This window comes from Canis lupus, chromosome 23 (genome assembly GCF_003254725.2).
Source record: "Canis lupus dingo isolate Sandy chromosome 23, ASM325472v2, whole genome shotgun sequence".
Taxonomy (NCBI): Eukaryota; Metazoa; Chordata; class Mammalia; order Carnivora; family Canidae; genus Canis; species Canis lupus.
Window position 1 is genome coordinate 2,043,009 of NC_064265.1, and position 23,047 is coordinate 2,066,055.

At 37.4% G+C, this 23,047-nt stretch overlaps 1 protein-coding gene and 1 long non-coding RNA gene across 6 annotated transcripts in view; one reads left to right on the top strand and one right to left on the bottom strand.

Annotated features, from left to right (window-relative positions):
* Positions 1 to 23,047, bottom strand: part of TCAIM (T cell activation inhibitor, mitochondrial) — a 53,684-nt gene that overhangs the window by 24,986 nt on the left and 5,651 nt on the right. For all 5 annotated transcript variants that reach the window (XM_025461472.3, XM_049099646.1, XM_025461471.3 and 2 more), the window contains exons 2-4: positions 16,312 to 16,384; positions 13,486 to 13,624; positions 3,862 to 4,015 (exon numbers count right to left, since the gene is read on the bottom strand). In XM_025461472.3, the coding sequence (XP_025317257.1) occupies positions 3,862 to 4,015; positions 13,486 to 13,624; positions 16,312 to 16,340 (322 nt within the window). In that variant the 5' untranslated portion in view covers positions 16,341 to 16,384. The remainder of the gene's footprint in view (positions 1 to 3,861; positions 4,016 to 13,485; positions 13,625 to 16,311; positions 16,385 to 23,047) is intronic.
* Positions 1 to 23,047, top strand: part of LOC118352014 (uncharacterized) — a 55,125-nt gene that overhangs the window by 3,819 nt on the left and 28,259 nt on the right. The window lies entirely within an intron of this gene.

A 23,047-nucleotide genomic window follows, 5' to 3' on the forward strand; every position in this document is an offset into this window, starting at 1 on the left:
AACTTGGAACTTTCTCATAGAACTGCTCTAGACCTTTTCTTTGTGCTTATGTATGTATATTACATAGGATATATACCCCTATTTGTTTACACAAACACACGTCTACAGTTTGAATTATTTCCTTTCCTTTTCTTATTTATTTATTTATTTATTTATTCATGAGAGACAGAGAGAGAGAGAGACAGAGGCAGAGACATGGGCAGAGGGAGAAGCAGGCTCCATGCAGGAAGCCCGATGTAGGACTCGATCCTGGGTCTCCAGGATCAGGCCCTGGGCTGAAGCCGGCACTAAACCGCTGAGCCACCCGGGCTGCCCCAAATCGTTTCCTTTTAATATATAAATACTATCATTGTAGACATATTACTTTGAACTTTCTTTTGTTATTAAACTTGGTGACTCTTTCATGTCTGTGTGTATAGATCAATCCACTCTTTATAGCAGCTATATATCCCGGTCCATATAATGAAGGTAGCATAATTTATTTGACACTTAAGTTATTTGACACTTCTGAAACTGATGAACATGAAAGTTTTTAATTTATCGCTTTACATACAAGGCTGAAATGTATTTTCTTGTCTTTACGACTGATGATCAGATACTACAATTTGAATCATTCTCAAGAGATAACATACTATGTTTGCCACACAGACTTAAGGAATCTAGAACATGCAAACAAAGTTTTTTTAGTTGAATTTGTTGACTCATTTGATGATAAAGTGAGAAATACTGGCAGGAGAGCTATTCTAGTTGGTGAAAGAATTCCTGTGTTTGAGGTTAGGAAGAGCTCAGTCAAGGAACAAATCTGTTTCTATCTTATCAGCTCTATTAATTATTTAACCCAATGTAAGGGCTAAGGAATGCCATACCAAATTGCACATATGCTTTATTGGAAAACAGTACCTAATTAGTTTAGTTTGGACTTGACTACTGAAGCCAAACATTTTAATGTTTGTTAGCTATTTGTGTATATTATTTCCTGAGCTGTCTAGTCATTGTCTTTGCCCATTTTTGTAAGGGAGCTACTCTGTTTTCCTTTTGGTTTCTAAGAGATCTTCATACATTAACATTATCTTTTTGTCATTTTTGCTTATATTATCTCCCATTTCTAATTTTTTTTTCTGTAATCTATTTTTGTTTAATGAATGGCTCAAAGTTTACCATTAATGAAAGTAGAGGACTTCTGTCTTTACTCAGTCACAGATGCCTACAACTACTTGTTCTAGCATTAACTCATAGAAAACTCCTAGTGAATTTTCTACTTGTTTTAAGGAAATTTATTTCCTCACAGGGTACCAAAAAGAGTAGAGCTGTAGAAGTGATTTATTTATTTTTATTTTTTATTTTTGTAGAAGTGATTTAGATCTTGAATTTCAGGAATGAAAATCAGTACTAAACATTTTACCTGATTACCATGTTAATTATCAATTATCTTAATTTTATAATCAGATAAAAAGGTTAAAGACCTAAAAATGTTTTAAATAAGTATTTAAGTCAGAGTGCCAATCTCTGTCATAAAGGTAAAGGCAAAAATGATGACTAACAATATTTTAAAAGAAGAATTGATAATGTAGTATATATAAATCACATTAGACTAGGAATAAGGAGACATTAGTTCTAGTAACAGCTCTACCCCTAACCTGCTGCATGAAATCTCCTAAGTTTCTGAGTTTCCCTCTGTTTGCTCCTTCCCTGACAAACAGACCTGGTTTATTCTTTAATTCCACATGTAGTCAGCATTCAAGACAAACCCAGTAGATGGTGGTCATGAAAGTGGCAATTGTAGATACTATAAATGAGCCTGACTCTTCAAAACACAACCAAATAAAAATAGTGATAATATTCTTGTTTTAAAAACTGTAAAGGAGGGGATCCCTGGGTGGCTCAGTGGTTTAGCACCTGCCTTCAGCCCAGGGCGTGATCCTAGAGTCCCGGGATCGAGTCCCACATCAGCCTCCCTGCATGGAGCCTGCTTCTCCCTCTGCCTGTGTCTCTGCCTCTCTTTCTGTGTCTCTCATGAATAAATAAATAAAATCTTTAAAAAAACTGTAAAGGATATAATTTGCCTTCATACATTCCATCTGTCATGGAGAAATCATGAAATCTAAGTACACCACTATACCTAAGTATATGATGTTTTTCAATTCCTAGCCTAATCTTGACTGTGTATCTATTGAAGAGTATTTGTGAATATTTGGTCTTGGACTAGCAGAAATATATCTCAGCTGCTTAAGAACAGCACATTTATGATTACTTACAATTTTAAATAGAATTTTGTCATTTAGAGTGATAAATATAATTGTTGTTATTGCTACTATCATTTAAGCATTATTCAATAGAGCGGGTTCCTTCACAATAGGACTATGAGTTGACTTTTTGTCTTTGGATAATGAAGAATAGTGTCTATTTTTAATAAAACTTCCAATCAGAGGTAGATGGAGAAACACTCAAGGAAAAGAATTTCTGATTCCTGATCTCTCACATTCAAACATGAGAGAGTAAGAAAACAAAGAGAAAATGTATTATTAAATGCTCATCCCTGCAGAGACTGGGTACGAAGTTGTTTTCAACAGAAAGATCCTGTTTCAGCACTTTTTAGATTAAGCTCCTCTTCACCCCATGCAAGCACATGAGAACCTTGAGAGGCCTAGGTATGAGGCAGGGGGTCTTTACTGTGAAGGCTTTAGAACTTTAACACAGTACTTCACCTCTTTCATTTTAATAATGAAGAACCAGAAGTTAAGGTCACACAGCCAGTCACTGGAAGAGCTAGAAATAGATTCTAGGTCCCAAAAACCTATCAGATTCTGAGTTGTCTAACAGTTTGTTTCAAAAAAATAATAGTGCGGGGCACCTTGGTAGCCCAGTGGGTTAAGAATCTGCCTTCAGCTCAGGTCATGATCCCAGGGTCCTTGGATGGAGTCCCATACTGGATTCCCCGCAGGGAGTCTGCTTCTCCCTCTACATAGAGGGAGAAAAGCCTTTCCCTTTGTGTCTCTCATGAATAAATAAAATCTTTTAAAAAGATTATACTGCATTTTCTGTTTTAGCCTTATTTCACAGAAAGCTGAATGATCCTTTTATTTAGATATTTAGAGAGTTGATAGACCTGTATTTGCCTTTAACTTTAAGTAATTCTGGATCAGGGGTAAAGCAGTAACAAAGGGTCAAAAAGACGGCTACCTATTAAGACTGATTAAAAAGAGCCTACAGGGATCCCTGGGTGGCTCAGCAGTTTAGTGCCTGCCTTCAGCCCAGGGCATGATCCTCAAGTCCCGGGATCGAATCCCACATCAGCCTCCCTGCATGGAGCCTGCTTCTCCCTCTGCCTGTGTCTCTGCCTCTCTCTCTCTGTGTCTCATGAATAAATAAAAAAATCTTAAAAAAATAAAAATAAAAAGAGCCTACAGCTGGAGTTGAAAGACTTGGGTTTAAGATCCACATTCCATCTCTGTAGTCCTGGCAAAATCCCTGCACATTACTAATTTACTTGGCAAATACTACCTACTTCACATGGTATTTTGATAACTAAATAAGGGAATATAGGCTGTACTTCTTAAAAATGTAAATTGTTACATACATGGTTAACACTTAAAACATGAAATAGGAAGTGGACAACTAAGAACATTTCAGTTTTACAGACAAGAGTTTAAACACACAAAAAAATGGCTTATTCAAACACAGGTAGCCAGAATAGAAGCTAATTCTAGGAAAGCAATTAATTAAATGACATTACTTTTTTTTTTTTTTTTTTTTTTTTTAACAAACAAGGCTTCAATCCAAAGGTACCCTGGCAACAGCAGACTTAGTGAACAGATTTATCACAAAGCTCACAAGGGAAACACTAGAAATAAGAAAACATACCAGATGTGCTAAAAGGTTCCTGGCCTTCAGAGGAATTCTGCTCTGTTTCTCTTACATAAAATGTAAGCTGAGTTGGTTTCAAAGACTTGAAGCCTGGTTTCTGGAGGTTTTCTAAGTAGACACTTAATCTCTTAAGAGAATTTTCATTTACTTCCTGAAAAAAAAATCAAGGGGCATTTACACACAAAACAGAACAAGAAAACAGAAATTATATCCTGACCTTTAAACACATTAATGAGGGTATTAAACAATTTAGTATTAAATATGTTGGGATTTCGTAGCTCTTTGGTGAAGAATAAAATTGGATCCACATCTTACAACACGAAACAAAACTAAGGTTACCATGTGAAAAAATGTTAACTGTATAAGTACTAGAAGAAAACATGGTTGACTCCATTATAATTTTGGTGTGGAAAAAGCCTAACTATGACTAAATATCTCTAATATATGATTGACAATACATCGATAAATCCACTTACATAAAAAAATTAAAAACTCAAAAAAAAAAGCACACAACCCCTCTTCCCACCACACACACACACTAAGCAGTTCACAGGCAAATAAGCTACTGGGAGAAAATATTTGCAAGTTATTTCTCTCTATATATAGGCTCTTAAAGTGACTGTCCAGTGACTGGTTGAATTATGGTACAATCATTCAATAGAATACTATACAACCAAATAGAGAATGTGGTGTAGGTGTCTAGGAATTGACATGGAGTTATTTTCAAGGTTGTTAAGTGAAAGAAAGAAATGCCCTTTCATGAAAGAATAGCTCTACAAAAGGGCATAAATAGTAACCATGTTTCCTATCATTTTAGGTTTCTTCTCAAACACATTGTGTGACTTGAAATTAGGAACAATCAGTTTATTTTTGTTTGTCTGTTTAAATGATCATAGTATGCTGTTCTTAGCTACTAGAATTCAGCGGGGCAGCTGATGTACATTTCCTGCTAGTGTTAAGACTAAATCTTCATAATTATGTTTTGCTACAAGTTCCTATTTTTGCAAAAAAGAAATAGGCAGAACAACCCAGAAATGAATAAAAATGGTTATCTACAGGAAGTTACAGGAATGGGGTAAAGCAATGGGGACAGGAGGAGTTAGACTTCTAAATAAACTTTGTATTTAGTTTTAATTTTTGAAACCTAGAAATGTTTTGTGTATTTTATTTTCTTATATTCAATTAGCAAATATATGAGTAGCCAACATCGTAAGTTTCAGGTGCAGTATTCAATAATTTTATCATTTGTAAATAACACCAAGTGCTCATCATTTCATGTGCCCATTACCAAATCATCCTATCTTCCCACCTATCCCCCCTCCAGTAATCCTCAGCTTGTTTCCTATAGTTAGGAGTCTCATGGTTTTTTTCTCCCACTTTGATGACTTTCCCTCCCTTCTCTTATGTTCCTCTGTGTTGTTTCTTATATTCCACATATGAGTGAAATCATATAATAATTGTCTTTCTCTGATTGATTTATTTCACTCAGCATAATACCATCAGTTCCATCCATGTCAATGTAAATAGTGGGTATTCATCCTTTCTGATGGCTAATACAGTAATATTACACCGTGTATATAGACCACATCTTCTTTATCCATTCATCTGTCAATGAACATCTTAAGTCTTTCCATCATTTAGTTATTGTGGACATTGCTCCTATGAACATGGGGGGCAGGTGCTCCTGCAGATCACTACACTTGTATTTTTGGGGTAAATCCCCAGTAGTGCAATTGCTGGATCATAGGGTATCTCTATTTTTAACTTTGAGGAACCTCCACACAGTTTTCCAGAGTGGTTATATCAGTTCACATTCCCACCAACAGTGTAAGAAGGTTCCCCTTTCTCCACATCCTCTCCAACATTTGTTGTTTCCTGTCTTGTTAATTTTAGCCATTCTGACTGGTGTGGGGTGGTGTCTCATTGCGGTTTTGATTTATATTTCCCTGATATCAAGTGATGTGGAACATTTTTTCATATGTCCATTGGCCATTTGTTTGGAGAAATGTCTGTTCAGGTCTTCTGCCCATTTCTTGACTGGATTATTATTATTTTGTGTGTGTGTGTGTGTGTGTGTGTGTGTGTGTGTTAAGTTTGATAAGTTCTTTGTTGTTTGTTTTACAAACCCTTGTATGGAGGGCTGACTTTCAATAGATCACAGCGAGGGAGCTACTTCGCTACGGACGAAATTCCGACCCAGAAGCAGGTCATCTACGAATGGTTTAGCACCGGGTTCCCCACGAACCTGCGTTTCAAGATGGGTGACGGGGCGGCCCCCTTTCCGACTGTGCCCGTTTCCCGTGCCCGTTTCCTGTCCACGGCAGGGTACACCATGCCATGCAGCAGAAGCTTTTAATCTTGATGAAGTCCCAATAGTTCATTTTTGCTTTTATTTCCCTTGCCTTTGGAGATTTGTCTAGGTCGAAGAGGTTGCCGCCTTGTCCAGCAAGAAGTGTTCCAATTTCATTCTCTTACATGTGGCTGTCCAATTTTTCTAGCACCATTTGTTGAAGTGACTGTCTTTTTTCCAGTTGGTATTCTTTCCTGTTCTAAGGGTTATTGACCATAGAGTTGAGAGCCCATTTCTGGGTTCTCTATTCTATTCCATTGATCTATGCTTTTTTGTGCCCGTATCATACTCCTACTGTCTTGATGATCACAGCTCTATAATATAGCTTAAAGTCAGGCATTGTGATGCCCCCAGCTTTGGTTTTCTTTTTCAACATTCCTCTGCTATTTGAGGTCTTTTCTTGTTCCATACAAATCTTATGATTATTTGTTTCATCTCTGTGAAAAATGTTGATGGTATTTTATAGGGATTGTATTGGATATGTAGATCGCTCTGTGTAGCATACACATTTTCACAATATTTATTCTTCCAATCCATGAGCATGGAATGTTTTCCACTTCTTTGTGTCTTCCTCAATTTCTTTCATAGTGTTCTGTAGTTTTTAAGAGTATAGATCTTTCAGTAGAACAGGTATTAATTCTTCTTTAAATATTTGGTAGAATTTCTCTGGGAAGCCATGTGACCCTAGACACTTGCTTATTCGGAGTTTTTTGATGACTGCTTCAGTTTCCTTGCTGGTTATTGGTCTGTTCAGGTTTTCTACTTCTTCCTGTTTCAGTTTGGTAGTTTATAACTTTCCAGGAATGCACCCAATTCTTCCAGATTGCCTAATTCGCTGGCATACAGTTGCTCATGATACATTCTTAAAATTTGCTTTAATATTTCTTGCAGGGCTGGTTTAGTGATCACAAATTCTTTTATTTTCTGTTTGTTCTGGAAGCTCTTTATCTCTCCTTCCATTCTGCATGACAGCCCTGCTGGGTAAAGTATTCTTCATTGCATATTTTTCTCATTTAGTATCCTGAGTGTATCATGCAGGTCCTTTCTGGCCTGCCAGGGTCTCTGTGGATATGTCTTCTGACAGCCTAATGTTTCTACTTCTGTAGATTAGGAACCTCTCGTCTTGAGCTGCTTTCAGGATTTTCTCTTTATCTCTGAAATTTGCAAGCATCACTAACATATGTCTGGGTGTTGACCTACCTTCATTTTGAAAGGGGTCCTCTCTATCTCTTGGACTTGAACACCTGTTTCCTCTCCAGATTAGGGAAGTTCTCAGCTATGATTTGGTCACATATGCCTTCTGGCCCTCTCTCTTCTTCCTCAGAGACTACAATAATTCTAATATTGTTTTGTTTTATAGTATCACTGATTTCTCCAAGCCTCTCCTCATGGTCCATGTTGATTTTGTTTCTTTTCTTAGCTTCTTTCCTTTCCATCAACTTGTCTTTATGTCACCGACTCTCTTCTTCCTCATTTACCCTAGCTGTTAGAGCATCCAATTTAGATTGCAGCTCAGTTAAATCATTTTTAATTTGGCCTCATTAGATTTTATTTCTGCACTAAGAGATTCTCTAGTGTCTTTTATGCTTTTTTCAAGCCCAATAAGTAACTTTATAATCATTATCCTGAATTCCAGCTCTGACATTTTGCTTATAACCATATTGATTATATATGTGGCAGAGAGTATTACCACATATTAGCAAAGAGTGGTTCTTTGCTCTGAATTCCTCCTTCTAGTCATTTTGCCCAGAGAAAAATGGATGAATAAGAGAACAAAATAAAAAATAGTGATAACACAAGCAAAATACACACTAGACAAATCCAAAGAGGTCAGAAACCAAAGAAGAAAAGAATAAGAAAAATATAGGGGAGGGAGAGAGAATATAATCTCCCAGGTGGACAAAACAGGGTGATCTAGTTGGTCCTGGGTGTATTTTGGTCTGTTTGTTAGAAGACACTGAATCACAAAATTGTAAAGAAAGCAAAACTTTATATATATAATTGAATTATAGTGAAAGGAAGCCAAAAATGAAGACTCTATCTCTACTCTATACAATGTAGGCGTAAAAAAATGAAGGTTAAAAAAAGAATTAAAAAGAAGGAGCTGATAAAATAAGGAAGTGGTTGAAAAGGGAAAAAAGAAAAGGAAAATTTTAAACAGAAACAAATCATGAATTCTATATACTATTTTCCCCTAGAGCTGGAGTTTTGCAGTCCTGTGTGCTCCATAAACTTGGTGTTCTCTATACTTCCAAGTGTTCTTCTGGGGGAGGAGACTTCCATGCTGATTCTCAGGTGTCTGCCTGGGTGGGGTAGCACCGCCCCTTGTCAGGGGGCCAGGCTCAGTGTAAACTGCTTTTGGTTACTCTATGTGGCTTTTGTTCCCTGAAGGCTTTCTGAACCTCTTTAGAGGATGAAAATAAAAATGGCTATGCACCATCTTCACCCACAGAGGTGAAAGATCATAGTCCTCTCTCCACAGTAAACCCTCAGGGATAAGTAGTCTTCACTTTTTTGTGTGCCAAACTCTGTAGTGTCCTGTGGTGCACACCCGCACTAATCCTCCAGGGGGGAAGGTGGAGGGGCATCGCATTTTTGCCCTTTGCAGAACCCCCACACAGAGTTGTTGCTGGACTGTACCATGATTCATGGTTTATAGTGAACCAAGCTCACTTCTAGGCTCTCTGACCAAACTGATTTCCCCACTCCAATGCTTGGGAACTCTTGCACTCAGGCACCCTTGTTCTTTCTGTGACCCAGTGAATCCTGAGACTACCCTGTGCCACCCAGGATTCTGTCCTGCTTCACCACCTGAGCACCTTTCAGGCAGGGACGTCTCTCACTGGAGCAGATTTCTAAAGGTTCTGATTTTGCACTCCAGGGCTATCTCACTTTCTGGTAGCTGGCTTAGCGGCTCCCTCCCCCCACCATTTATCACTGATATACTGTGTAAGATTCACTTCACCCTATCTCCCTACCTTGCAAAAAAAGTGGTCACTTTTCTATTTGCAGAATTCCAGCAATTCTTTTTTTTTTTTTTAAAGATTTTATTTTTATTCATAGATTGACAGGGGGGGTGGGCAGAGACACAGGCAGAGGCAGAAGCAGGCTCCATATGGGGAGCCCGACGTGGGACTTGATCCCAGGACTCCAGGATCATGCCCTGGGCCAAAGGCAGGTGCTAAACCGCTGAGCCACCCAGGGATCCCCCAGCAATTCTTTTCTTACATCTTAGGTTTAATTCATAGGTGTTCAAAATGATTTGATAGTTATCTAGCTAAATTCAGGGGAACAGATGAAACGAGGTCCCCTACTCTTCCGCTTACTTGCCTTTCTCCTGCTTGTTTTGTGTATTTTATAACTGAGTTAAAATGAAGAGGATTAACAACAATAGCTGTGCTTTACTTTGAGACTGTTTCCTCTAGAAAAGGGACAAGAGTGTCCCGTACAAATGCAGAGAAGACAGGACTGCACATGAAGTGCCAAAAAGGGTGAACTGCCTTCGCAGACTGCATTTTGGTGATGGTATGCTTAAAATGAGAGAGAAGGGGACAAAGACGCAACAGAATGGCAGTGTGGGACCCAGGAAATTTAACAAAAATCCCCTACCCCTGGACAAGCAGAGCAGGACTAACTCCATTTTGTGCTGCACCCGCCACCTCCTGTATTACCCCCACATGACCTGCTTATTGCTTAAGGCACTGCCCCACCCTAGTCAAGCCATTGAGCACACCCTTACGGGAAATTGGCTCATAAAAATGTAACCCTGTCTTGTGCCCGCCAAAACTGCGTGCCAATTCTGACCAGAGTGATGGGCCAGTTCAAATAGATAATATAGGGTAAAATGTAATTCAATTGGCCACCTGCGTATGGACCGACATGACTGTGCAACTTTCTGTGTGTGTTATAATCTCATTGGCCACGGGCCCCTATAAAACTGCTATGCTTCTTAGCCTCGGGGTCCAAGTCCCTGCTCTGCTGTGTCGCTGTGTCGGGTATACTTGGACCCAAGCTTGAGCTTGTAAATAAACCCTCATGTTTTTGCATCGGTGTAGGCTCCTTGGTGGTTTCTCGGATTCGCAATCTTGGGCACAACAGTAGGAAAGGGACAAAGATAGCAAAAGAATGGCAGGATATGGGGGACAAAGTGTGCTGGAAAGGAAGGTGGGCTGACAGTCTCCAATACGGCAATCTGGGAGAGCCTCATGAAAGGCCACACCTAAACAAGAAAAGAAAGAAGCCACATCTATGTGACTGACCCCAAATAAAAACCCAGAAACCAAGGCTTGAAACAGGGTAGGCACTCTAATACGAGTTCAAAAGTAAATGTAAATACAGTTGACTCCAGAACAACATGGGTTAGAACTGCATGGGCCCACTTAAAAGTAGATTTGTTGGATAAATACAGCACTGTAAATGTATTTTTCTCTTCCTTATGATTTCTTAGTAACATTTTCTTTTCTCTAGCTATTTTATTGCAAGAATATAGGATATTATAAATATACCATGCAGAATATGTGTTAACTGAATATATTATTGGTAAGGCTCCTGGTCAATAGTAGGCTATTAGTAGTTAAGTTTTTGGGAAGTCAAAGGTTATACATAGATTTTTGAATGCGTAGGGGGTTAGTGCCCCAACCCCTGCATTGTTCAAGGTTCAGTTTTATTAACTTACCAGAACAATTACATTTCAGGTATATTGTGTTGGAGCTCTCCATGACCACTCTTCAATTTAGTAGAAGAATTTATAGAACTCAGAAAAGCTGTTATACTCATGATTATGATTTATTATAGCAAAGGATACAGATTAAAATCAGAAAAGGTAAAAGGCATGTAGGGTAGAGTCCAGAAGAGGCCAGGTGAAAGATTCCAGTTCTCCTCTCCCAGGGGATTTATAAAGCTAGTCCTTAATTCCCCACCAACAATGCATGACAAAGCATGAGAAGTGCTGCCAACCAAGGAAGCTCATCTAAGCCTTGGTGTTCAGCATTTTACTGGGCTCACTCATGCAGGCATGTAGTGCCTATGTGACTGACTTTATTCAAATGGTCTCCAGTATACTCAAAGGGCCTCAGACATATGAAAACCGGCATTCACCGAAACTCACATTTTTACCATAAGAAACCTGGCATGGCTTGAGACCTCACACATACAAAAGATGCCCATAAGGTAGGATATTCTAATGGCTCAGAGCTAATATCCCAGGAGGCAGTCAAGGGCCAACACCAAAGCCAGACATTTCTTTGGAATGTAGAGTTTAAGTAACCTGTGTCTGAGTTCACTTTTTAGAACACATAGAAGGTTTAATTAAAAAAAAAAAAAAACATTGGTAGAGGAGGGAAAACATTCACCTACTACCAGGCATAATTCTTCCACACATGTTGGGTTTAAAAACTTTAAATAAATAAATATCCATCTCCAAAGTAATGGATATTTTTCTGTTGATTCATTTTACTAATTATTAGAAAGGATCTGACTTTTAAAAGCCAATATATATATCAAATATTACAATCAGAATATTTTCCTAGAGCAAAGAAGCAAAATTAATTTTTTTCCACTGCAAGTAGAAAAATATTATATAATAATGTTCTAAATTTTCTAGAGTTCTAAATTCCTTTTCATGTTAAACCAGGTATTAATGTTAAGGAAGATAAATAGAACCAATGAAATAATCTTGACCTTCCTCACCAAGTTTATTTAAGTTACTTTTTATCTCTGTTTGTACTCCTTGAGCACATAATAACTGAAGTTGTAGCGAAGTGAACCAGCAGCATGCAACAGAAGGGAAAACCACTTAGCCCACTGAAAAACTTTCCTTATAACTATCCTTAAAAAAAAAATTGACCATGGCAACAGAAGCCTGAAATTTTCTTTCAAACACTAAATTTTATTCTAAAAATTGGCTCAGAAAACATGATTACTAATACTTTAAAGAGTCTCCACGGGATACCTGGGTGGCTCTCAGCCATTGAGCCTTCAGTTCAGGGCATGATCCCAGGTTCCTGGGATCGAGTCCCGAGTCCCACATCAGGCTCCCTGGAGGGAGCCTGCTTCTCCCTCTGCCTATGTCTCTGCCTCTTTCTCTGTGTCTCTCATGAATAAATAAATAAAATCTTAAAAAAAAAAGAGTTCCCATGATAGCTTTATTGTCTTCATAAAAAAATGACTGCTTTCATATAAAGGAAAAACCCAGCCTATCTCCTGTGTACCTCCTTTATAGTCACACAAAACACTTCACTTCTGATACTTCTGGTCACCAAATGTTTTTCCCCACAATGAACAATTTTCTGTAACACCAGCTGGATGTCCTACAATTTAACTCAATTCTGACATTATGTGCCCAGAGACCGTGTCAGATCCCACAGGTTAAGGGCTCTGTTCCCCAAGACTGCTCTCCCTCCACTGCCCCTTCCACATACACACACTTCAGATGCCAATCACTCCTGTTACCACCTGTGCTTTTAATCAACCAGTAATTTGCAGCAACCCCCTCCTTAGATTCTATTAACTTGCTAGAGCAGTTTACAGAACTCAGGGAAAAACTTACTTATGTTTACCTTATAAAGGATACAATAAAGAATGCAACTAACTAGCCAGGTAAACAGAGACACAGTGTCCCAAGTGCAGGAGCTTTGGTCCCCATGGAGTTTGGGATCACGACCCTTCAGTGTAGACGTGTTTGCCCACCTGGAAGCTGGCTGAATGCCATTACTACTAGAATTATATGGAGGCTTCCTCATGTAGGCATGATCAGTTATTAACTCTATTTCCAGCCCTTCTCTCCTCTCAGAGGTTGAGGGTTGGGGCTGAAAATTCCAAGCTTCTAATCATGCTTTGGTGTTTCTGGTGGCCAGCCCCCATCCAGGAGCCCAGGGTCACAACATTAGAACAGAAGATGCTCCTGGTGTTGCTATCACTTACGGATTCACCAGGGTTTTAGGAGTCAGGTGTCAGGGATGGGGTCAAAGACCAAAGAACAGAACAAGAGATGTTTCCAGTGTTCTTCTCACTTAGGAAGCCACAGGGTTTTAGGAACTAGGTGGCAGGAACTGGGGGAAAAGATCAATGTATGTCTTTCCATTCCCTCAGATTTCATAAAACAATAGTTACAGTTTCAATTTTCAATATGTATATTTCAAAGTAATTAAAAACACTGACTTTATTACTATGACAACACAATCCAAATTTATAGAACTCTATTATATTGAGTCAAAAAAGCAAAATTTCAGTTTATGAAATGTGGACTAACGGTTAAATAAATATATGTTTACCCTTTCTCTGGGGTGCTGTCCAAAGAAATCTGGATGTACTGCAAAATAGAATGGCCTCAAGGCATTGACTGCTTCAGCTCCTGATAAAGCTCTTGAGGAGTTTCGAAACCAGGGTGGAAATATCTTCTCTAGACATAACCTTTTAAAAAGATGTGAATTTATTATTCACCAAAGCACTGACACACACACACACACAGATTCTCCAATGCATAAAGTGACACTATAATAACATTAAAATTATTATGTATGAAAAATACCATAGAAAAAGATCCATTTGTTCTTCTCTTCCTCCACCCACCCGTCCTCCTCAGCTACTATGCGCCCTTGAAGGCAGTAAACATGTTTTATGTATACATGCTGTTGTTGGCTATGTTAGTTGGCATCTGTCTAAAGGCAGAGATCAAAACACACTTAGACATGTGAGAGAAGAACTGGGAAAGGAAGGAGAAGATAGGGAGAACTTTCAGACCATGATTTAGGCCTGACACCTGCAGGGTAGAGGAGAGGCAGGAGGACTGGATAGGAAGTCTTAGATTGTAGCAGTTTCAAGGGCTCAGCCAGGCTAATGAGGAACTGGACCAAAGGCAACCACTGGAGGAGTCCTGTGTCTTGCTGGAATGAACCTGACTTAGTATTCCTGCTTTGCTTGGTCAGTGACAGCCAAGAAAGTGTGGCATTGAGGCAAATCCATTTGGTGGACCCAGAGAGATAGGAGAGCTCAGTGGATATCTTATGCTGCCACAGCATAGGGTTTGGCACAAGTGTTATTAATGTATGTTAAATGAGTATCTATCTAGTAGGTAGTTAATGAAAGGAAACTCAACAGAATCAAGGAAAACTAAATCAAAAGCAATATCATGTTGCTTGAAATTGAGCAAATTTGGCACAGGAAAATCTGAGTTATAAGACATTAGGAAAGGATTATATTTTTGAAAGACGAATTGCTAGAAGAGAGGACAGCAAACCTTTTCTGAAAAAGGGTCTTACAGTAAACACTTTAGGCTTTGTGGACCACATGGCCTGTGTTAGACTTATTCTACTTAGCCATTGTAGCGGGAAAGCAGCCACAATAAGCACATGAATGAGTGTGCCCATGGTCAAATAGATCTTTACTTACATAAATAGGTAGTGGGCCCATCTGACCCATAGACTATACTTTGCTGACCTCTGCACTAGAGGATTTCTTTAAATATAAGTATCTCAAGTACATTTAAAAATACATGTACAATTTACTTCTAATTTTTGTAGACCACAGACTATGTAGGGTGAGAAATTTGTCAAATCATATGGATTTTTCCAAAAAAGAAAGTTATTCAACTGGTAAGAGCAACATTGCCTTGAGTCAAATCAAATGGAGAGCCATTAAGGACACTTTAGGAGATTGGCGAATTTACAGACTGGAGTAACAGAATGTCACTACTGGTATCTATTTTATATTTAAAGCATATGACTTGATTGCTAATTAACAGCAAAGAATTTGCGCTGCAATTACTCTACAGCAGTGTTTTTCATGATCCATGGTGTGATAAAATTAACCTACAGGGTCATGACCAGTATTAAAAAAGAGAAGACATGCAACAGAAAATATCACTGGATATTGTGTGTGGCAAGGGCAACTCCTGTTATGGAACTTGTACTGTATGCATTATGATTAAAATATAGTTTTCTGAAGACTAGAATAAAACAAGCTCGAAAAGTGGTGGTTCTATAATGCAATCACTACTATTCACTGCCTATCAACACCATGGAGTGAAGAGGCAAGCATTCCTCTAGGCTCCTATGGCGTCTCCTTGTATTGGAGCATGAAAATACAATATATTAGTCTATTTTTCTGTGGTTGAACATTATTAAGATACCACAACATGAATAATGTCTTTTTTTTTTTTTGAAGAATGTCTCCACATCTGCAGAAGAACAAGTTTTCAGGGCACGGTATCTCAGTTTGTTTGTTTCCCTGCCTCTACTTCTCCCCTCTCTACCTCCTAAGAATTGTGTCATAAATTCAATTAGAGAAAGTTTTCCTTTCTTTGATAATCTTTGTCATATACAAGTTGGTGGAAAAAGTCTGTTTCCCCTAAATAACCCCCATTGACAGTGACTATTTACTTGCACAGGATAGTTATTTAAAAGTACTAATTACTGCCAAATATGTTTTAGGAACCTGAAACATCACATATTATTTTTATGAAACAGGTCAAATTGTATTTTAGTTTTATATTTGGAGCCAGATGTACACTATTATTCCCTTTTTTGGCTTAGCTACCAAGAAACCGAACTAAATTTGACATCTGAGTAATTGTTTAATCAGTTCTGCCTTTCAACACAATAATCTTTTTCTTTACAGGGCTTCTGATGTCTTTCAATTAGCTCATTATGCCTATTATAAAATGCCAATTAAATTTGTATAGTTGAAGTCCTTAAATCCTTTCTTGAAATAGGATTTAGATTATATGTCATAAATAACAAACACAGTAGTCAAATGATCTTACTATACAATTTAAATGTAAAGTGGTTTTCCATCTGATAGCAATAGAGTTGAGGGCAACATGACAAAAACTGTGCTAAGGACAAACTCTATCTTTCCTCCTCTTAAACTTTTCAGACTGAATTATTCTGAAAGATAGTATTCTTTTCACCTTCTGCCCTGAAGAGGAACTCTTGGAGGACCTGGATATTCATATGAATTTTCTTTTTCTCTTTTTGTTCCTGCCCTCCACCACCATTATATAATTTTAGAATTTGAAAAATTACAATAAATTAAAATTAGCCAAATGCATAACAGAATCCCCCTTCCGTATTAATTACAGATTGGACCACAAAGCTTACCTTCTCACAGGTCTCAGGTGGCAAAACATTTCTGAATATATATGTATATCAACTCCCAGGCATCCATTAATCACTTAAAAAGTTAAGCAGATACAAGTGATGAACAAAGAGAATTTGAAATGAAAACATTACCGTTTATATTAGCACCCCCCAAGTGAAATGCTTATCTATAAATCTGACAAAATATGTACAAGATCTAAATGAGTAAAATTACAAAAATGATGAATGAAATCAAAGAAGAATTAAATAAATAGATATCACATGCCCATGGATAGGATGACTCAATATTGTCAAGATGTCAGTACTTTCCAACTTAATCTATAGGACAACAAATTGAATCTACAGATTCAGTACAATCCCAATCAAAACTCCAGTAAGTTATTTTATGGATATTGACAAACTCGAGTAAAAGACGCAGAATAGCCAACTCAATATTGAAGAACAAAGTTGGAAGAATGACACTACCTGACTTCAAGACTCACTATACAGCTATAGTTATCAAGACAGTGTGGTACTGGTAAAAGAATAGACAAATGGATCAATGGAACAGAATAAAGAACCCAGAAATAGATCCACATAAATACAGCCAACTGATCTTTAGAGCAAAGATAATCTTTTCAACAAATGGTGCTAAAACAACTGGACATCGACATGCAAATAAATTAATCCAGGTACAGACCTTATACCCTTCACAAAAATTTACTCAAAACGGGTCACAAACTTAAACATAAATCACAAAACTATAAAACTCCTAGAAAATAATATAGGAAAAAAAACCTAGATGACCTTGGGTATGTTGATGACTTTTAGATATAACACCAGAGGCATGATCCATGAAAAAAGAATTGATAAAGTGAACTTTCTTAAAAGTAAAAACTTGTGCTCTGCAAAAGACAATGAGAAGACAAACCACAGACTGGAGGAAATATTTGCAAAAGATATACATATTTGAAAAAGAGATTGTTATTTCCATTTTGGTGGTTTGTCTTTATAGTAAATAAAAATTTCTGAACAAAGAAAAAAATGGGCCAAAGACTTGGACACCTCATCAAGTAAGATATATAGATGGTAAATAATCAAAGGAAAAGATGTTCAACATGATATATCATTAGCAAACTGCAAATTAAAACAACAACGAAATACTACTACACATCTATTAGAATATCCAAAGTCCAGAGCATTGACAACACTAAATGCTGATGAAGATGTAGAGCAAAATGAATTCTTACTGCTGGTGGGAATGCAAAATGGCACAGCCACTTTGGAGGACAGTATGGTAGTTTCTTACAAAACCAAACATACTTTCACCACATGATCACTCTCACACAATCACACTCCTTGGTATTTACTCAAATGAACTAAAAACTATGTTTACATAGAAACCTGCACACCAATGTTTATAGTAGCTTTATTCATAACTGCCAAAACTTGGGAGCAGTCAGGATTTTTTCAGTAGGTGAATGGATAAATAAACTGTAGTACATCCAGACAATGGAATATTATTTAGCACTAAAAAGAAAAGGTCATCAAGCCATGTAAGAAAAGATGTGGAAGAAGCTTCCAAAGTGATAGTAATTAGAACAGTATGATATTGACATAAAAACAGACATTTAGATTAACAGGACAGAATAGAGAGCCCTCAATAAATCTATGCATATATGGTTAATTTATGACAAAGGAGCCAAGAGTATACCATGGGGAAAAGATAGTCTCTTCAAGAAATGGTGTTGGGAAAACTGGACAGCCATATACAAAAGAATGAAACTGAACCTCATATACCACACACAAAAACTAATTCAAAATGGATTAAAGACTTGAACACAAGACCTAAAAGCATAAAACTCCTAGAAAAAGAAAAAGGTGGCCAGCTCTTTAACACAGGTCTTGGCAATGCTTTTTTGAATCAGAAACCAAAAGCAAAAGTAACTAAGAAAAAAGAAACAATTAGGACTACATCAAACTAAAAAGCTTTTGCACAGCAAAGGAAACCATCAACAAAATGAAAAAGCAACCTATTTATTGGGAGAAAATAACTGCAAAATCCAATAAGGGGCCAATATCCAAAATACATAAAGAACTCAACTCAATAGCAAACAATCTGATTAAAAAATAGGCAGAAGGCTATTGGCTCAGAGGTTTAGCGCAGCCTTCAGCCCAGGGCCTGATCCTGGAGACCTGGAATTGAGTCCCATGGCAGGCTCCCTGCCTGGAGCCTGCTTCTGCCTCTGCCTGTGTCTGCCTCTCTCTCACTCTCTCTGTGTCTCTCATGAATAAATAAATAAAATCTTAAAAAAAATAGAAGATTTGAATGGACATTTTTCTAAAGAAGACATACAGAATGGCCAACAGACATATGAAAAGATGCTCAACCTCATTATCAGGGAAATGCAAATGAAAACTACAATAAGATAATACTTCATATCTGTTAGAATGGTTACTACCAAAAAGACAAAAGAAATAACAAGGGTTGGTGAGGATGTGGAGAAAAGGAAACCCTTGTACACTGTTGGTGGGAATGTAAATTGGTGCAGCCACTATGGAAAACAGTATGGAGGTTCCTCAAAAAATTAAAGATTGAACTACCATATGATCCAACAATTCCTTCTGGGTTATTTATCCAAAGAAAACAAAACCACTAATTCAAAAAGATGTATGCATCCTCATGTTCTTGCAGCATTATTCACAATAGCCAAGATATGGACACAACCAAAGTATCCATTGATGAATGAATACAGAAAATGTGATACACACACACAATCAAATATTTTTCAGCCATAAAAAAGAATGAAATCTTCCATTTGCAACAATATAGATGGATCTCAGGGACAGTATGCTAAGTGAAATAAGTCAGACAAAGAAAGACAAATACTGCACAATCTCTCTTAAATGTGGGATCTGAAAACAAAACAAAACAAAAAACAAAAACAAAATGAAAAAACCCACCAAACTTATAAATATAGAGAACAGATTGGTGGCTGCTAAAGGAGGGGTGTGAGTAGAGAAGAAATGGGTGAACTGTCTTTTTTTAGTTTAAATAAACTCAATATAGATTTTTTAAAAGTTTAAAAAAGATAAAGAAATTAGTCATCAAGCCACAAAAAGACATAGAGGAAACTTAAATGCAAATTACTAAGTGACAGGGTCACCTGGGTGGCTCAGTGGTTGAGCATCTGCCAGGGCATGATCCCGGGGTCCTGGGATTGAGTCCCATATCAGGCTCCCTGCAGGGAACCTGCTTCTCCCTCTACCTGTGTCTCTGCCTCTCTCTCTCGGTGTCTCTCATGAATAAATGAATAAAATCTTTAAAAAAAATTACTAAGTGACAGAAGCCAATTTGCAAAGATTATATAATATATGATTCCAACTATATAATATTCTGGAAAAGGCAAAGCTATGGAAACAGTAAAAAGTTCAGTAGTTGCCAGGGGTTGGGGGAGAGAGGGATGAATAGGTGGAGCAGAGGATTTTTAGGGCAGTGAAACTATTCTCTATACTACCACGGTGGATACATAAAATACTTTTATCAAAACCCTAATAGAGGGATATACAACATCAAGAGTGAACCCTAATATAAGCTGTGGACTTTGGGTGATAATGATGTGTCAGTTAGGTTCATGAATTCTAACAAATGTAGCATGCAGGTATGGAAGACTGTGTGTATCAGGAACAAGGAGTATATTGGGAACTCTATATTTTGCTGTGAACCTAAAAGTGTTCTAAAAAGTTTATTTTTTAAAAAAATTCAAGCTTACAAAAATTAAAGAAGTCAAGCAGATAAAAGGGGGAAGAAAATTTTAATTACATGATCTTTTCCAATAATTTAGATTTTAGGAAAATCTTCAACTACAGTATGGTATCCATGTCAACTGACATAATGATTTAAAGAATCCTATGAGAAAAAAATCCTATAAGTAGTTCCTAAATAAGCCTTGAAATGCCACATTATTCACACAATAATCACCTGGTAAAAAACTCTTTCCCTCTATTATCAAGCTGTTAGCTTTCTCACTCTCCATTATTCCATTCTTCCAGAGATCTACTGAGCAACAGTCTCTTAAACCACTAGTTTCTAAAATCATATTCTGTCAAATCTTGAGCATTAAGTATGCTTAAAAAAATCTTCACATGAGGGGTGCCTGGGTGGCTTAGTTGGTTAAGGGTCCAACTCTTGATTTCAGCTCAGGTCATGATCCCAGGATCATGAGATCGAGCCCCATGTCAGGCTCTGTGCTGGGTGTGGAGCCTGCTTAAGAGTCTCTCTCTCTCTCCCTTTCCCCATACCCCAATTCCTCCACAAAAAATATTTTTATGATGTATTAATATACCTGAACCAAGATAATGTAATGAAGCATAACTGCCATTAATAGAATGATAGAATTATGTTTTTTAAGGCCAATCAAAAATAGCCTTTAAAAATGTACATATTCAAACAACAATGGATACTTTATTTTCTGGTTGACTGATGTGGCAAGAGTCTCTGGGATGCAGAACGTGTTTAGAGGTATCTATTTAAATGTTTAAAAAGGTGATTTTAGGGACGCCTGAGTGGCTCAGTGGTTGAGCACCTGCCTTTGCCTCAGGACATGATCCCGGGGTCCTGGGATCGAGTCCCACATTGGGTTTCTTGTGTGGAGCCTGCTTCTCCCTCTGCCTGTGTCTCTGCCTCTCTCTCTCTCTCTGTCATGAATAAATAAAATCTTAAAAAAAAAAAAAAGGTGATTTTATTTAACCATTCATCTTTAATTTTGTTTGAGACAAATACACAGATACAAGAAATACTCCTACCATTCTGAAGATTTCTGAGACCAAATGGAGATGCAATGAGGAAAAAGAACCATTTAGACTATCTAAAGATTCAATGCAATCTGTGATGGACTAAATTCTCACCAAATTATTTCTCAAGAAATAACCAAATAATCTAATCTTAGTTAAGACAGCACAGATACAAGGCTCAAAGCTTGCAAAAAAAAAAAAAAAAAAAACCTAGAGGGATATACATATGCGATCTGTAACTGGCTATTTCCAGGTAATAGGATATTAAGTGCTTTCATTTTTTTTAATTTCCTAGTTTATTTACAATGAACATGTGACATCTGTTCTTAAAATTCTTTTTTAATTCAATGCTTTTAGCATTCAAATTAAATGAAGAACCTGAATATAACATGAAAGGGTGTGGTTCACTTGGTATTTAAAATAAGACCCTGGGATCCCTGGGTGGCTCGGCAGTTTAGCCCAGAGCACGATCCTGGGGTCCCAGGATCAAGTCCCACGTCCAGCTCCCAGCATGGAGCCTGCTTCTCCCTCTGCTTGTGTCTCTGCCTCTCTCTCTCTCTCTCTCACTCTATGTCTATCATGAATAAATAAATAAATAAATCTAAAAATAAATAAATAAGACCCTAACCCTGGAGCATCTGTCCAAAGACAGTCCTAGGCTGTAGTCCCAATTTAGCTCAAGAAGATATAGCTCAACACATAATGAAATTTCATTTTTTATATTAAAGTTTACTTATTTATTTTTTTAGGAATCTCTGTATCCAACGTGGGGCTCAAATTCATAACCCCGAGATCAAGAGTCACTCGCTCTTCTGGCTGAGCCAGCCAGGCACCCCTTATTTTTCATATTATTTAGAAAATGTATGCCATTTAATGGCAAAGATACTAATAAATGAGCTAAAACTGCATAAAAAATGAGAAATACTTGAGAGGTATATGACCGTCCAAAAATATGGGTGGGAAACATGAAATACGCAGCCATGTTCTACCCAACATCCATTATTCAGCATAAAGTGATCCTAAAAGCACCCTTGAAAGCCAGAATTACCGAACAATGCAAAGCACCTTGGCCTACAATACCACAATGCAACCTGTTTTGTCTTTTGCAGCAGTATCTTAGAAAGACATAAAATCAAAATGTCTCCATCTGATGAATAAGGTAGGTGATCCAAACAACATGCTCTACTATACATTGTCAAAAGCAAGACATCAAAACAAATACAACGCTGAAAAGAAACTGTTATAACTGATTTGAAAAATATGTTTTGAAGTTTGAAAATTAAGGTACACTATAAAGACAATCACAAAATTTGAAAAGAATTTAGGAAAGACTGTTTCAAATTTGATTCATAAAGAGTTTTACAGGCAGAGAGCCAAATTACACTAAACTTATATATCTAAACATTTATGAATAAGAATTGCTAGGAAAAGAAGCTCGTTTATCATAAAAAGCAGCTTTATAACTTCAGAGTTAGCTCAGAATTAGTCTCCAAAGAATCACCAAGAGCAAAATTGCAAAAATTATAGAGAATGCATCCTTAATGATTTTCAAACATGGAGCACAAAGTATGTTGTGCAGAGAATTGTGTGTGCGTGTGCAGAGAACTTATGCAGCTTGTTTCAGAACCATTTCTGTAAAAAATAATCAAAGCAAAAAAAAGTTTCTGTACTAACTTGAATTTAAATAAATAGTTTCTGTACTTAAAGTACTGGTTTTCAGCTGTACAGAAAAATTATATATTCACTGTCCACTTTTTTTTTAAAGATTTATTTATTCATTTATTTATGATATAGAGAGAGAGAGGCAGAGACACAGGAGGAGGGAGAAGCAGGCTCCATGCCGGAAGCCCGACGTGGGACTCCAGGATCGTGCCCTGGGCCAAAGGCAGGCGCTAAACCGCTGAGCCACCCAGGGATCCCCCGCTGTCCACTTTGTAATCATAAGGTAAAATTACTATTGTGC